This window comes from Tilletiaria anomala, assembly GCF_000711695.1.
Source record: "Tilletiaria anomala UBC 951 chromosome Unknown K437scaffold_107, whole genome shotgun sequence".
Lineage (NCBI taxonomy): Eukaryota > Fungi > Basidiomycota > Exobasidiomycetes > Georgefischeriales > Tilletiariaceae > Tilletiaria > Tilletiaria anomala.
In genome coordinates, this window is record NW_013546915.1 from 1 (window position 1) to 13,803 (window position 13,803).

Sequence of the window (13,803 nt, forward strand, 5' to 3'; positions counted from 1 at the left end):
CCCGTATAGCGCATCTCTGCTGTTCTCAGTCTCCTCCTGCAGCTGACCTGCATCGCAACCCCATCATCACCTCTTGATCATCGCGGAAGAGTCGCATCAGGGATTCTTCTACAGCTCGCATTCGGCTCCAGCAAAGGGAACGGGAAAAGGAAACAGGAAAAAGAAACCATGCCTCCGACGTTGTCCACGCGCGGCGCAGTCCATGCTGCTACCGTAACTCCGTTCTGTGCGTGTCCATGTCTATAGTCGAGACGGCCGGTAGACAGAGAGAGTTGCTGACGGGTAGCACACCACCCTCTTCTCTCCCTATGACGCACCTGCTACTGCTCGCAGGGTCGATCTTCGAAGACCTGCTGCAGAACCCGTACAACCCGGTGACGCGCAAAGGCCGTTTCGTCAACATGGGCATCGCCAACAACTCACTCATGTCCGACGACCTTCTACGGTACTTCAACTCCCACCTCCAGCTCGTTCCCGAGGATCTGACCTAGTGAGCGCAGAAATTTTCTTCATTCACCTTGGGCTTTGTTTGTTTTGGTCCGCGTGCGCTTACGCAAAAAAACAAACACCGTCGCGCAGCGGGAGCTCGCTGTTCGGCTCAACACGGCTTTTCGCGGCGATCTGCAAGCTGTACAATTCGGACTATTGGAGCCCGCATGAGCCGGTGCGCCCGGAACACATTATCACCGCACCCGGCTGCGGCAGCCTGCTTGACCAGCTCGCCGAGCACCTCGCCGATGCTGGCGACGCCTTCCTCGCCGCTGCACCGTACTACAACGGCTTCGACGCGGACCTCGCCACGCGTGCCAACGTCCGCTGCCTGCCCGTCTACTCGGACATGGGCGATGGCGCCGAGCGCGGCTCCTTCGAGGGCCCCACCGCGCTGAGAGGCTTCCAGTCCGCGCTCGATGCCGCCGCGCGCAATGGCACGCGCGTACGCGCCGTCCTGCTCAACCAACCGTGCAACCCGGTCGGACGCTGCTACGACCGTGAGGCCATGCTCGAGTATGTGCGTCTTGCGTCCTTCCCACCCGCACCCGCAGGTCTCTCTCCCTTCTATTCTTTGCGTTGGCTGCTCTAACGTCGAACGACATGTTCCCCTCCCCATTCTGGCGCAATGCAGGGACGCTTCTGCGAAAAGAACAACCTGTTCCTCGTCGTCGATGAGATCTACGCGCTGTCCGTCTTCCCGACGAGCGACAACTCTGCGCCTGCGCCCTTTATCTCTGCGTTGTCCATCGATTGGAAGAACGACGCCGGCGTCGACCCGGCGCGCATCGTCATCGTTAGCAGCGCGTCGAAGGACTTTACGAGCAACGGCCTACGTGTAGGCACGCTCGTGTGCCAGCATAACGAGTGAGCGACGCAGCCTCCGTCTGCAATTTGCACCTTGCTCACCCGCTTTCCTCCCTCCCTCCCGATGCACGGCGCGCCTGAACAGCTCCCTGATCCGCGCCATGAAGGCGACCGCCAAGCTTGCCATGGTCAGCTCCGCGGCGGACGCACTGTGGAGCGCACTGCTGCACGACGACGCCTTCCTGCCGTGGTTCATCGAGACGAACCGGCAGCGTCTGTCCGACGCGTACGAGACATGCAAGGCGTGGTGCATGCGCATGGGCATCGCGTACACGCCCAGCAACGCCGGGCACTTTATGCTTGTCGACCTTGCACCCTTCCTTCCTACGACGCTCGACGGGACAAAGCTCAACTGTGAGGAGAGCGAGACGGCGCTCTGGGCCAAGGTGAGCGAGCGTGCGAGCGCGCGCTATCTTCTTTTTCCCCTTGCTGACCCCTTCTCGCGCTGCGACATGCTCCCCAGTTCCTCGACCACGGCGTCGCATTGACCCCTGGATTCAACTATCACCACCCCAAGACGGGCACCTTCCGCATCACCTTCTCGCTCGAGCGCCCCGCGCTCGAGGAGGGTCTAGCGCGCCTCGAAAGGGCGCTGCGCGCTGTCGGAGAAGCAGGCGGCGATGCCGCCGCCGCTACTTCTGCCTGCGCGGAAGGTGCCCACAGCGGCGCCCGCCTAGGCACCGGCGCTATCCTCTGCGGCATCATCTCCGCTTGCACCGGCTCACGCGCCCCGGCAGCCGACCACGATTCGGCCATCCACGAAGGGTTGGCACGTCTCCAGATCGCAGCGGCGTGCTCCGCTTGCTGCTGCTGACCGCGACTGGTTGTCGTCGCTCTTCGACACCGCCCTCTGGCAGCAGGCTGCCGTGCGCGTGGGTCCTGTCAGATACCTGCCACATAGGAACGAACGAGTCGAGATGGAAGAGGAGTAAAGCGGAAGACGGCACGTATACCATCTACCATGTATGATACAGTAAGCCGACAGGCCCAGTGCTCTCGACCAGCTTGCGGTACGCGTCCATCTCCCCGGCCATCTTGACCGTGAAGGGACAGCGGTGCGATCGCTTCGAGCCCATACCGCGCCGTCCTCAGGTTACTCATGACCACACAGTGGCGCCGGATCACGCCGTCAGTGTGGAATTGTGGCGCGGAAAAGCTGGTGCTTGTAGCGCTTGCCGCCGCTCCAAAACCCGTGGCAGCGGCAGCGGCTTGGTCACCCAGTTCGGTCTACATGGCAGTCGCGGCAACGGTGTAGCCCCACGCTGCTGCTGCTTGCGAACGGGCGAGTGGCTGGCGGGCAGCGCATCGTGCGTCGCAAATGTCTGCCGCAGCTTGTCGTTTCGGAGCATATCCTTGATTGAGTCGGCCGACTGGCTAGCCCTCAGGACGGTGTGTCGACCGACATTTCCAGCTCGATTTGCAAATAGGGGGGAAGGGACAGCTGCAGCACTAGCAATGGGTGTGACGAGATCGGGCAAAAATTCCGACATGTTGAAGTTCTGAAATCATCCGGAGTGAGCAGCTGGTTGATTGATGATTGATGCTCAAGTGTCAGCGCGAATCAGCATGTGCTGCGCATCGACTGCTTGCGCTTCCTGGTCGTGTTCCCCCCAAAAGCTCGATCGTCGGCTGAACGAGATCTCTTTCTAGGCCTTGCACGTTTTGCCTTCGGTACCCAAGTTCATGTGTGACTACCAGTCTTGCACCTGCTACAAAGTGCCTCTCTGACCAAATCCGCCCCCTACATCAGGCGTAGGCAACCTTCCAGAGCATCCCCTCCTTGCGGTGGGTGTCGGCTAAACAGGACCGTAGGTGGAGGCGTATCAGCGCATTTATGCTTGCCTTCGCGACAGGAACGGCATTCCATTTAGCTTCGGCTCGTTTCTCACTTTGGCGTGGATGCCATATTTGATCAGTTACAGCGCTGAGAGGCCATAAACATGGGGCGTTAAGCTTTGCTTGGACCAACACCTTTAGGCTATGAGAGGGTGGGGAGTAGCAACAGTGAGCTTGATACGCGTAAAGCATCCCCTAGGCCATATTTACGCCATACATATCAACCGCGTGTGCCTACCTAGTTCTCCTCGACGGAGCAAATGGTCCATCGAGGCGGCTTGCTGGCCTGTTGCATCGAGAATGGAGACTTGCAAGCCAGTGGACATAGATTAAATAGCATGCAGCTCAAACCCTCACTGGCATTTTGGTGACTTCGTCGTTTCTATCCTAGAACTGCCGGCTTATTTTATCCGGAGGCCCCCGGCGGAGCAGCGCATGCACCATTGCAGAGACTTTGGTCACCGTTGCCTCCTTAACCTTGACCTCGTCAACATATTGATCTGGACGACGATACAACACCCCTTTTGACAAGCCTATGCTGCATTTGACTCCTGATTTATCGACAAAGTTCTTGCCACGAACGACCATCAATTCGAGACTCAAATTCCAAAATCCAAGCCAGTCGAGAACGGTTCTTTTACCATGGAACTTTGCAGATCTACTCGCGGGGCGTAAGGCCATGTTGGGCGGCACATCGTCCATCAATAGCTCAGACGAAGTTGAGGCTTCTGACATTCCACAGCCCTCTTCGCATATCGCGCAAGAAGATGCTCTACTGGACGTGCTCGCCTTCAAAGAGACTGTACGACTCTCGCTCTTCAACTCTGGCATTAGCGCAGGCTTTCCAGCTCACGAATGAGACCGTTGCGAATCCAGGTATTTTAGGCGTCGCCGGCAATCGCATCGGCATGCCTAACTCTCGTGGAATTTCGAGTGGTCAGAAGCGCTGTCCCACCGTCGCAAATGGCTTTGTCGCGTGTCCTCAGCGGCTTTTCCTCGATGAGCCCATCTCGGGGTTGAATTCAGCTTCAGGATTCGAGGCCATGCCGGCGATCAAGCGCGTCGCTCAGCAGAAAGGCATTATCGTTATTGTGACCATGTACTCACCCGCGTGGCATACATTTTCGCTCTTTGACTCGACACTCCTACTCGCAAGCGGGAAGATCATGTTCTACGGCAAGCCAAGCGAAGTGGCGCCGTATTTTAGTGACTTGGACCATCTCTGCCCATCTCACACCTATCCGGCGAATCACATGATGAGGATCATCAAGGCCGATATCGGCCAGTCCGGAGCGGACTGCGAGCACATTGCTGCGGCCGACCGAGTCATCAAAAGGGGCACCCAGAATTCTTTTGCTCTGGCATGGCAGAGGCATGCAGAGTCACTTTAAGCTGACCGTTCCCGCTCATAGTGAACACTCTCTTGATGGTTCTTTGACGAGGGTTATGCACTCTCCTAGCAAAGTCCTTGCGCAAGTCACGTTCCTGACCCAACGCAACTTGATCAATTACAATCGGAATATCCTGACATACGGTGTACCGTTTGGGATGTGCTGTGATAGGGGTGCGATGCTCGCGTTGGTTGGATCAACTTGCCCCAGACAGGCAACCGTATGGTGAGGGAGACAGAGTGCACGCTGAAATCCTGCCGCATCTCTTTCTCATCGCCTCACGGGTTCATGCAACAACGACCGCTTATATGTCTATTTTTGCGGTGGCTTTCCTGAGCTCCATGGTAGGTGCCCGGCTTCGGCGTGATGACCATGTCCGAGCTGGCTTTGGACGGATTTCTTCTCAGAGCGTTGCGGGCATTCTTGCCTTTCTAGAGGAGTGGTCTGTCTACGTGCGCAAGCGCAAGAATAATCTCTACAGTCCAGGTGCAGTCACCGTCGCGCAGATGATCCTCACGCTTCACTTTCTCCTCATATGCACCTGCGTCTTTGCCGTCATTGCATACTGGAGCATCGGCCTCCACTCCGCCGCAGGTACTTTTTAAGTGGCTCGCCCATGTCTACCTCGGCGTCGCCACCGCAGAGAGATGCAGTCTCTGCTGATCGTGGCGACAGTGCCGGTCTTTTGTGGCCAGACTGACCATCGCTGCGTTCCTCAACGGAGTCTGGATGGCGATGCAGGGCTACTCTATGCGAAAACTGCCCGCACTTCCAGAAAGTGGGCACAAAGGGTCAACTATGAGACTTCTGCTTTCCAGCTGCTGGTCAAGTCAGTGAGCCACCTTACGCCTCGTCTGTTGTCCACACGCCTGAGGTTGAGCTTGCATGTTTCCAATGCAGGGCTTTGCGAGGCGTGTCCTTCCGTGCTCCGGCAGGAGGAGAGGCGGTAACCTGTCAGAGTAGGCTTCTAAGCTTGCTCCTCCAAGCTTGGCAGCGTGCCGTGCCCGAAAGCGATTGCATCGAGTACCTCAGATACAGCGGTACTTCGACGATCATGTTCAGGTTCATCTTGTGGGTCGCCGTGGACGCAAAAATATCCCTTTGAGCCAATCGCGTGGCACCTCTCTTACTCTTGGCTTTGCTGCTTCTTGGTTGCGCATGGCCCTGATTTTGGTCTTTTATCAGATGTATTTCTATAATGTGCTGCGAATAACGGTATGAATCGAAGGGTCCCATATCTCGCTTTGAGGATTCGCAAGCCGGCTGCCAAACGAGGCGCGCGGTAGCTGGATGTTTGCGCGGTCAACGTGGCCCACAGCGTGTTACCTGTCGTCGGCCAGTTCGTATTTGAAAGCATCGATTCCAAGAAGAAGGAAAAGAAAAAAGCAAGCAGTCCAGCTCCGCGTTGTGAATTGCAAAAGGTTTCCGCGTGTGAATGTTTCGTCCATCGTCTGTTCAACATGTGGTGTGATGCGGCTTCTATGCCGCGCTTGCTTCCAGCGAGAGCAGCCATGGCTACAAACTACTTGCTCCGCCAAGTGTCGCTGGCTGCTCCCCCTAACCCCCTTCTCCGAGCCCAAGCCGTGCAGCGACCCTATACAGTCTGCACTCTTACCTTTTCCTGCCCGACGCTGGTCAGTGGTATCGCCCGCAGAGACGCATGGCTGCCTGTGCTGGTCTGACTGAGCGTGTTTCGATGGCTGTAGCTGCCGATGCTGCCGGGGCACGAGCCTGCGCAAGCTGCTGGTAACCCCGCTGCGCCGGCACCGGCGCAAGCGCCTCCTTCCGCTGATGCATCTGCCTCCCCTCTTATGCCGGCGCGACTCGCGCTGGCGAAACCGGCGCGCTCGGCGAGTTCGCTGAACTTACTGGACACCACGCCAATGTCGATGCGCTCAAAGTACTGCGCGTCGGCACGGCCGCGGAGGATCGTGGCAAGGAGCACGCGCAGCTTGTCCAGCAGCGGCTCGACGCGCGTGACAACTTTCTCGACGCCTGCGCTCGCGGCGGGTGGGAGGAGCGCGCGCGCGACGCTGCTGGCCCTGCTCGCGGCGGCGCGGCTGATGTCGAAGGCGAGCGCACCGTCGCCGATCCACCAGCCGCTGCCGACACACGCGCGCGCATCGTTGATGAGCCAGTCGTACCAGGCGTACGTCAGGGGCACGGTGGCAAGGTGCCAGAGAGCGTGCGCGTCGACAAAGCGCCACAGCGGCGGAAAGTCAAGCAGCTCAAGCAGCGTCGCAGCGACCGTGCCGAGCAGAAGCATCTGCAGCATGCGCCGCGACTCGGGCGTCGCGAGGCGGTGCGCCGCCAGAGAGGAGGACACAGGCGCGGGCGGTGAATGCGAGTGCGAGTGCGCATCCGAGCCCGGATGCGAGCTGCTGCTGGAGGTGGTGGTAGCAGTAACGTGGTGGTGGTGCATTGACATGGCACTGCTGGACGCGTTGGCAGCGGCGGTGGAGACGATAGCGCTGCGCGGCTTGCTGGCGCGCATGGCGGAACGCGCCGAGCTGAAGCGGTCGCCGCGCGGGTCGATGCCACTAAAGACGGCGGGGCGGACGCTGAAGACGGCCCAGAGGGTGACGTGGGCGAGGCCGACGAGCACATTGGCGGTCATGTTGTAGCCGTAGTCGAAGTGGGCAAAGGAGAGGTAGAGCACGTGAAGTGTGAACGCGGCAGCCATAGCGCGGAGCAGTGTGACAAACGGACGGGTGCACGGCGCGAGGCGGAAGAGGCGGCAGGCGGTGAAGAAAAGGGCGGAGAGGAGGACGCTGGCGGCGGAAAAGTAGTCCATCTTCTCGGTCAAGGGCTTGTCGCGCGTGTGGAAAACAGCGCTCCAGGTCCATGCATTAATGCTGATGAGCGCGTGAGAGATGTAGACGAGCTTGAGCGGAAAGACATCAGGGATCTGGCGACGGATCTTGAGGAGTGCCGCGGCGTGTACCCAAAGGTTGAGCAGACTGGCCAGGGCGGAGAGCGGCTCCTGGGCACCACAGAGGCGGACAAAGACCCACTTGCCGTAGAATTGGACCATCTGCTTCTGTACGGGCGGCAGCTTCGCCAGCTCGGCATCGAAGAGTTCCTTTTCACGCTTTCGCAGCACGGCTGACGGAACAGTCTGGGCGCCCGAGGCGAGGCGAACGCTATCGTGGACCTGCTGGCGGAGCAGCTGGACGTGGCGCGCGGCGTCGTTGGTGACCTTGTGCGTGCAGTGGTACTTGGTGTCGTCGAGACAGTCCCAGCGCGTAACGCGCAGGATCCATGGCAGCCATGTCGAGTCCGGGTGTATCTCAGGCTCGGGGCGGCCGGTGAAGCCGTCGTCGACGCCGTCCGGGCCACAGACGTCGTTGAAGCGTGACTTGACGCACGAGATGTACTCGAGGGAGCGGTCCCCCTCGGACGCCAGCGCGCCGGGCACGGCGGCGCAGCACACGAGCGCCGCCAGGCAGAAACATCCCGCGGAGAGCCAGGCGGCAGCCTTTCCCTTGCTGCTGCGATGCCCGCCGTTGCGGCGCGGCGGTGCCTTTGCGGATGGGTGCTGCAAATGGAAGGTCGAGCTTGAGCTGGGCGAGGATGGGCAAAGATGCACGGCCTGCTGGCCATCGCCATCGCCGTCTTCATCGTCGCTGCCTTGAAGTCGCCGCCGCCCGCGCCCCCACTGCTTCTGGTCGTAGGTGGGGAGCTGGGCGGGGACGTGCATCTGGTGCATGAGCTGCGGGAGCGTCATTGCGCTTTCGGCGGCGACTGGCCCTGGGTACAAGCTGTGAGCTTCTGTACGGCTGTCTGGCTGTATGTATGCCCGCATATGTGCTGGTGTGTGCGCGCTCCCTACGACGAAGCTCTCTGTTAGACGCTGAGGGTGCCGATGAAGCAGCTGCCGCAACTGAACTGTGGTGCGAACCGCTGCCACCTGGGCTGGGCTGAAGAAAAGAACTTGGGGTGCTCATCGCCACGTTACTATGGATTGCATAACACAGTTTACAGTCCAGAACAGCACTGCACGGCACCAGTGTCATGTCAAGCCAAACCCCTAACCCTAAAGCAATCTGCAGTTCACACACACTGACATATAATATGCATACAAATTAAATATACACTGACACGGGTCGAAAGAGGGGCATGGAAACCCAGCCTTGTGTGCTGACGTAAGCAACTTTAGAAGGTCTAACTCATCCACATGCTTCACCAACATCTTTGCCATGGAAGAGGCCAGGCATGTTCGCGCAGCGAAGGCAACAAGGACGGGGCAGAAACAGCTCGTTCCTTGTCCCGCCCTCGCACCGTTGCCAGCCAGCAGCATGCCCGCTGCAGACAAAAAGACAGAGGCGAAGCGTGTCGCCATTATCGGCGCAGGCAGCGCTGGCCTCGCCGCCGCGAACGAGTTCTGCGCCGTCTCATCTGCACACGCTGAGGCGGGCCCGCGCATTCAGTACGCCGTAACGCTCTATGAGCGCCGCCCACGCGTCGGAGGAATCTGGCTGTACGACCCCCATCCAGGCGCCTGCCGCCTCGTCTTTGACCCGCACGGGACGCCCGCCGTCACCTGGGCGCCAGCTCATGCATATGGAAACGACGATGAAGAAGTAGGGGGATACGAGCTCAAGCACCGATCGCCGGGGCCCATGTACGAAGGCTTGCGAACCAACATTCCGTCGGTATGTCTAGTGCCGGCGCTCGTCTCCGTCAGTCATGGGCTCACGGGCGCCCTTCCCATCCCTTCCCATCCCTTCCGCTTCGCTACTTGTGCATCACCCATCTTTTGGGGGGGCGGGAAGGGACTCTATGCCGCAGGACCTGATGGCGTACCGCGACGCGCCGTTTCCAGAGGGAACGCCACTCTTCCCGCCGCGTGCCGTCGTGCAGTCCTACCTCGAGGAGTTTGCGCAGCGCGTCCTCGGCACTAGCCGCGTCGACGTCCGGCTGAACACGCGCGTCGCGCAGGTCTACCGGCTGCCTGCGGAGGACGACGCGCCCTCGTCCCCATCGCGCTGGGTGGTTGAGAGTGAGGCGCCGGCTGAGTGTCATCCAAGCGGCGAGCACCCAGCGCCCGAGCGCAGGCGCGAAGAGTTTGATCACATCGTGGTGCGTCGCCAGCGCGCCTTTCAGCAAGCGCGGCAGAAGTGCCAGGCCATTGACCGAGTAACTCCCCACGCTGCACCAGCTCGCATCAGGCCGCTGCAATACGCCTTCAATACCGTACATCCCGGGCCTGTGGAACTGGACTGGTCAGGTCCTGCACAGCGCCTGGTACCGCACGCCGTACGACTACAAGGGCAAGGTCAGAGCGACCCTTTGTTATTTTTTGCTTTTTGTTTTCTCCCGCCGCTCCGCTCACTCCTGCCCTCATTTACCCGCCATAGAACGTCCTCGTGCTTGGTAACATGTCGTCCGGCATGGACATCTGCCGCGAGCTTGTCGGCAACGCGGCGCGCGTCCTCCCCGCGCCGACAGCCGCTGAGCCTCCATACGCCGGCGCCGACGGCGCCGCGCACATGCGTGCAGCGACGGAAGCATGGCGCAACGGCGCGGGGACGCTCGCGCACGGTGGGAGTGTGACACAGAGCGTGATCGACATTGACGCACCACCGCCGCTCGACTATGACCCGCGCGATGCGGCGAGCCCCGCGTGGAGCCGGCTCATCCGCGTCGTCCCGCGCATTGCGCGCATCGACGCGGCACGCATCTACCTTGTCGATGGAAGCGTCCTTGACCAGATCGATGTGATCATCTTTGCAACCGGCTTTGCCTAGTAAGCCTCGGCAGTGCGTCGTTGGGAGCTGCGATGGCAGTGCGCTGACGCCCTTCCTCCCTGCACAGCGACTTTCCATTCCTCGACCAGAGCAAGCCGCCGTTCTGCTCGCATCCGCTCGTCCCGATGCCACCGCCTCGCGAGCTACTCACAGCGGCAGACGCAGCCGCGCTGCGCGCGCGGGTGCATGCACCCTTCCGGCGGCAATGGCCGACGGCGCCGGCCCTGGCGAACTTGGACGACTGGCAGCTTTGCTATCGCTTCGACGGCTCGCTCGCCGTCCTCGGCGCGCCTGTACGCATCGTCCCCTTCCCGTTTGCACAAGTCCAAGCGCGCTACCTCGCGCAGCATTGGGCCGGCCGTGCACCACCGCTCACCAAGCTCGACCCGCGCTTCCCACCGAATGACCCGGCGCGCTGGGTATCTCCGCTGCCGCCCGGGGGGGCCGAGGCACCACCAGACACGCTCATGCTGCACGACATGGGCACGCCGAGCGACACGGCGTATACAAGTGAGCGCACAGACGTGCTTGCGTGCAGAAGACACCAAGCCTAACGCTTCTTCCTATCTCTGCCTCTCTTTTCCTGCCACCACAGACGGTCTCCTGCGCCACTTTGTCCCGCCGGAGGATGTCACGCTGCCAGAGTGGGACGCTACATTCACGCAGGCGAGCGACGGCAAGGGCGGCGGAGCGCCCAGGGGCCCCGAGGGATGGCGCTTGCTGCCCACGTGGCGCCAGCAGCGGCGGGCCAACGGTACGCTGCTCAGGAGGGAGGAGCTGGGATTTTGATACGCGCCGCTGCCGTGCTGCCAACGTAAGCATCAGTGAACTTGACAGGCAGCAATCGTAAGAGTATAGAAAAAGTAGTCACACCCATCCAACAATCATGACTCGGCCAGTGACTTTTTCACATATCGATGCTACAATCGAGTGTCCTCTGTACCGCGCCTTTCTTGGAGCGCATCTACGACGGCCGGTGTCTGCATACTCGCGCTCCGAGTGCCGTCCTGCATGCGAGGTCCTATCTCATCCTTCTCGTGGTTCGCCGCTGCGATTATGCGGCGCGCCGGTGAGGCCTTGGCTTGTGGAGCGCAAGATGGAGCGGGGTGCCTGCTGCGTGCAGAAGGGCTGCTCAGCCGACTCATGCATCGTCTTGAGGTGCCTCGCCGGCCATGCGCTGCCGGTTCTTGAGGATCTGCTCCTTCTTTTGCTGAATCAGCTCGGCTTGCCGCCCTTCAACGCCGTGCAAGTAGTATCCAGCGGCGCCAAAGACGGTCATAAGCATCGCATGTCCGCCGAGGTCTGCCAAGAAGGCCGCCAGTGTCAGCGATGGTAATCAGCGAGCTGGATCCAACCGTTGCGCGCACTGGCTCCGGGTCAGCAATTCGGCGCGGGAGGTCACTCACTCTCCAGGACATTTCGCTTCTGGATGCCGAGCGCATAGCAGCGCGTGAGGAAGCCGAGCCCGGCATACCCCAGGACAGTTGTTGCGACAGCCATAGTGCTGACGGAGCTTGCCTAGCTTGTGACTGGGTTGTGCAAACTAGGTGGACATTGCCAGATGAAGTCTATCATGAGAATAAGTGTGGCAGGCAGTCCGAGGTTGAAGGGGAGCACCCTATGGAGTCGGCTTTGCTGGGGAAGTGAGACGCGATTTACAAGAACATAACAACCCTAACCATATACTTCGCGGCTCGGCAATTTGCACCTTGTAAGTTTTGACTTAAATTTGCTCTTTGCTTTTCGTGCCTCTTTTCTTTCTCTTCCTCCTTCACTACTCCTTCTTCTTCTTCCTTCCACCGCAAGCGCTATCTGCCGCGGTGCTTATCAGGAATGTGAGCAGTTATCGGTGAGCGCTGGCAGACTCCGCAGAGGCTGGACAGCCATGGAATACAACAGCAAATATAATGAGGCGGTGCAGGACGAGCGCATCTTGCAGGCAGCCGCGCTTCCCCTCGCCAACATGCCGTCTTGCATGAACCTCTTCGACAAGTGGGCGACCTGCTTTGGTGAGCTAAGGCGCCGTTTAATCTACAACGTTCCCAGACTGACAGTTTTCTGCTCTGCACAACAGCCCTCGGCCCTCAAGCTCGAGCGCTCTACCGCTATGGCACTTTTCAAGACTGCAAGGACAAGCTGGACGACTTCAAGTTCTGCCTTACCCTTAAAGGCATGTCGAACGAAGAGCGGCGGCAGGTGTGGATCGAGCGCCGCGCAGAGCAAAGCGCGGCCAAGCGCCTGCAGTCAAGCAGCGAGGACGTGTGGGACCTGAGACGCTCACCCCTCGTCGACCCCGCATATGCGGAGGCTGCATAAAGCGAAAGGTGAGCTCCGATCCGAGTCCCTCTGGATGATTCTACACAATTATTATACAGTTCTGCTTCCGATCGGGGATTTCCCTGCTGAGGACAACAACTACCAAGCTTACCTTTATATGACGCTCTACCTCGAAGAAATCTCAATCCGAACTCTTGCTGACGCGCACGGCTTACGTTACAGGACTTGTGTGTTCAAGCCTATGGCCGGTACGTGTTAATCCATACAATCCACACGAGGTGATTACAAAAGTTATCATCCATTCCCTGATGTCTGTGCTTCGCCTGCGAGGGGCAGCGCACGCTGTTCCCCGCACCGCGGTGCGTCCAAGGGTGCTGCGCGCTGCGCTCTTGCAAGCACCTCTGCCGCGCCGGCTAACATGTGGCCGACTATTCTACGATACCTCTTGTGAGGCGGCGGGAGGAAAGGCACATGTGGGCCGTTTGCAGGCTGGTTTGCTTCCTGAGGCTCGACCTCCAAGAGCTGCACCACGCAGTACCCAACGGCTGCCACGGCGCGCGTTGTTCCAGACCCGTGACGTTGTCAATCTTCTCTATGATCTCTTTCACACATGTCCCTTCCTGTGTTCGCCTGCTGACCAAAGTGTCCGTCGACAGATGCAGGCAGCTTTTCGAGAACGTAAGTGCTGCGACTGCGTCTCACATTGATGATGATTTCGATTCCCGACATTTTCGAGCATGGTGAGCCTTGCGCAGTCGCGCAGGGCGATGATCCTAGCTCTCATGCACGTGAGTCTTACGCAAACCGATCCCCGACGCTGTCAGCTGACAAATGTGTCCGCCTTCAACAGCACCAACTGAGATTTTCACCAACACACTTTGTTCCCGAGGGTCGTACTGACCCACGGTTTGTTCGCTTTTTTCTTAGACGGGGCCTACATTTGGCCGAGCGGATCCTACCGAGACTGCTCCCATGGTGGCACGCGACGCCGCAAATGGTTTGGGCTTTGGCGAAGACATGCCGTAAGCGCTACCGCGCATCGTCGTTCGATCTGGCGCACCTGTAATGCACCGCTTTTGCTATATACATAGAAAGTGACTGCAGCTTGCAATCCGAAGCTTCAAGTTGAACAATCCTTCCGAAGCTGCTCAAGTATTCCGGCGCCTGCTCTTGCACGCTATCATCTGATGGCC

General features: G+C 59.6%; 7 protein-coding genes across 7 annotated transcripts; 4 read left to right on the forward strand and 3 right to left on the reverse strand.

Annotated features, from left to right (window-relative positions):
• On the forward strand, positions 1-2,324 carry K437DRAFT_12957 (PLP-dependent transferase). Its single transcript, XM_013385500.1, has 6 exons — positions 1-226; positions 334-490; positions 580-1,009; positions 1,124-1,356; positions 1,442-1,742; positions 1,820-2,324. Exons 1-6 carry the CDS (start codon positions 169-171, stop codon positions 2,168-2,170), a joined length of 1,530 nt encoding a protein of 509 aa, XP_013240954.1. The 5' UTR covers positions 1-168; the 3' UTR covers positions 2,171-2,324.
• Positions 2,325-3,516: 1,192 nt separating this feature from the next.
• K437DRAFT_259126 (uncharacterized protein) lies at positions 3,517-4,706 on the forward strand. Its single transcript, XM_013385505.1, has one exon. It carries the CDS (start codon positions 3,960-3,962, stop codon positions 4,581-4,583), a length of 624 nt encoding a protein of 207 aa, XP_013240959.1. The 5' UTR covers positions 3,517-3,959; the 3' UTR covers positions 4,584-4,706.
• A 614-nt stretch (positions 4,707-5,320) lies between these two features.
• Positions 5,321-6,534, reverse strand: K437DRAFT_250827 (uncharacterized protein). Its single transcript, XM_013385506.1, has 2 exons — positions 5,426-6,534; positions 5,321-5,351 (listed from the first exon to the last, which is right to left on the reverse strand). Exon 1 carries the CDS (start codon positions 6,094-6,096, stop codon positions 5,710-5,712), a length of 387 nt encoding a protein of 128 aa, XP_013240960.1. The 5' UTR covers positions 6,097-6,534; the 3' UTR covers positions 5,321-5,351; positions 5,426-5,709.
• On the reverse strand, positions 6,141-8,283 carry K437DRAFT_279397 (Per1-domain-containing protein; the record flags this gene model as incomplete). The annotated part of the gene is made up of 3 exons (XM_013385507.1): positions 6,141-6,177; positions 6,335-6,578; positions 6,666-8,283. 3 exons carry the CDS (start codon positions 8,281-8,283, stop codon positions 6,141-6,143), a joined length of 1,899 nt encoding a protein of 632 aa, XP_013240961.1.
• Positions 8,284-8,791: 508 nt separating this feature from the next.
• On the forward strand, positions 8,792-11,243 carry K437DRAFT_296149 (FAD/NAD(P)-binding domain-containing protein). Its single transcript, XM_013385508.1, has 6 exons — positions 8,792-9,238; positions 9,375-9,665; positions 9,745-9,861; positions 9,944-10,332; positions 10,401-10,843; positions 10,929-11,243. Exons 1-6 carry the CDS (start codon positions 8,882-8,884, stop codon positions 11,120-11,122), a joined length of 1,791 nt encoding a protein of 596 aa, XP_013240962.1. The 5' UTR covers positions 8,792-8,881; the 3' UTR covers positions 11,123-11,243.
• Positions 11,218-11,887, reverse strand: K437DRAFT_259127 (uncharacterized protein). Its single transcript, XM_013385509.1, has 2 exons — positions 11,740-11,887; positions 11,218-11,635 (listed from the first exon to the last, which is right to left on the reverse strand). The coding sequence occupies exons 1-2, from the start codon at positions 11,831-11,833 to the stop codon at positions 11,475-11,477; spliced, it is 255 nt and encodes an 84-aa protein (XP_013240963.1). The 5' UTR covers positions 11,834-11,887; the 3' UTR covers positions 11,218-11,474.
• Positions 11,888-12,218: 331 nt separating this feature from the next.
• K437DRAFT_270342 (uncharacterized protein) lies at positions 12,219-12,649 on the forward strand (the record flags this gene model as incomplete). The annotated part of the gene is made up of 2 exons (XM_013385510.1): positions 12,219-12,342; positions 12,408-12,649. 2 exons carry the CDS (start codon positions 12,219-12,221, stop codon positions 12,647-12,649), a joined length of 366 nt encoding a protein of 121 aa, XP_013240964.1.
• Positions 12,650-13,803: the final 1,154 nt, after the last annotated feature.

Coding starts and splice junctions, on each gene's coding strand:
- K437DRAFT_259127 (XM_013385509.1), bottom strand. CDS start 11,833: ATGGCTGTCGCAACAACTGTCCTGGGGTATGCCGGGCTCGGCTTCCTC. Junction 11,636..11,739: donor GAAGCGAAATGTCCTGGAGA/GTGAGTGACCTC, acceptor CCTTCTTGGCAG/ACCTCGGCGGACATGCGATG.
- K437DRAFT_259126 (XM_013385505.1), top strand. CDS start 3,960: ATGCTCTACTGGACGTGCTCGCCTTCAAAGAGACTGTACGACTCTCGC.
- K437DRAFT_12957 (XM_013385500.1), top strand. CDS start 169: ATGCCTCCGACGTTGTCCACGCGCGGCGCAGTCCATGCTGCTACCGTA. Junction 227..333: donor TGCTACCGTAACTCCGTTCT/GTGCGTGTCCAT, acceptor TACTGCTCGCAG/GGTCGATCTTCGAAGACCTG. Junction 1,010..1,123: donor GTGAGGCCATGCTCGAGTAT/GTGCGTCTTGCG, acceptor GGCGCAATGCAG/GGACGCTTCTGCGAAAAGAA.
- K437DRAFT_250827 (XM_013385506.1), bottom strand. CDS start 6,096: ATGGCTGCTCTCGCTGGAAGCAAGCGCGGCATAGAAGCCGCATCACAC.
- K437DRAFT_296149 (XM_013385508.1), top strand. CDS start 8,882: ATGCCCGCTGCAGACAAAAAGACAGAGGCGAAGCGTGTCGCCATTATC. Junction 9,239..9,374: donor TGCGAACCAACATTCCGTCG/GTATGTCTAGTG, acceptor TCTATGCCGCAG/GACCTGATGGCGTACCGCGA. Junction 9,862..9,943: donor CGTACGACTACAAGGGCAAG/GTCAGAGCGACC, acceptor TACCCGCCATAG/AACGTCCTCGTGCTTGGTAA.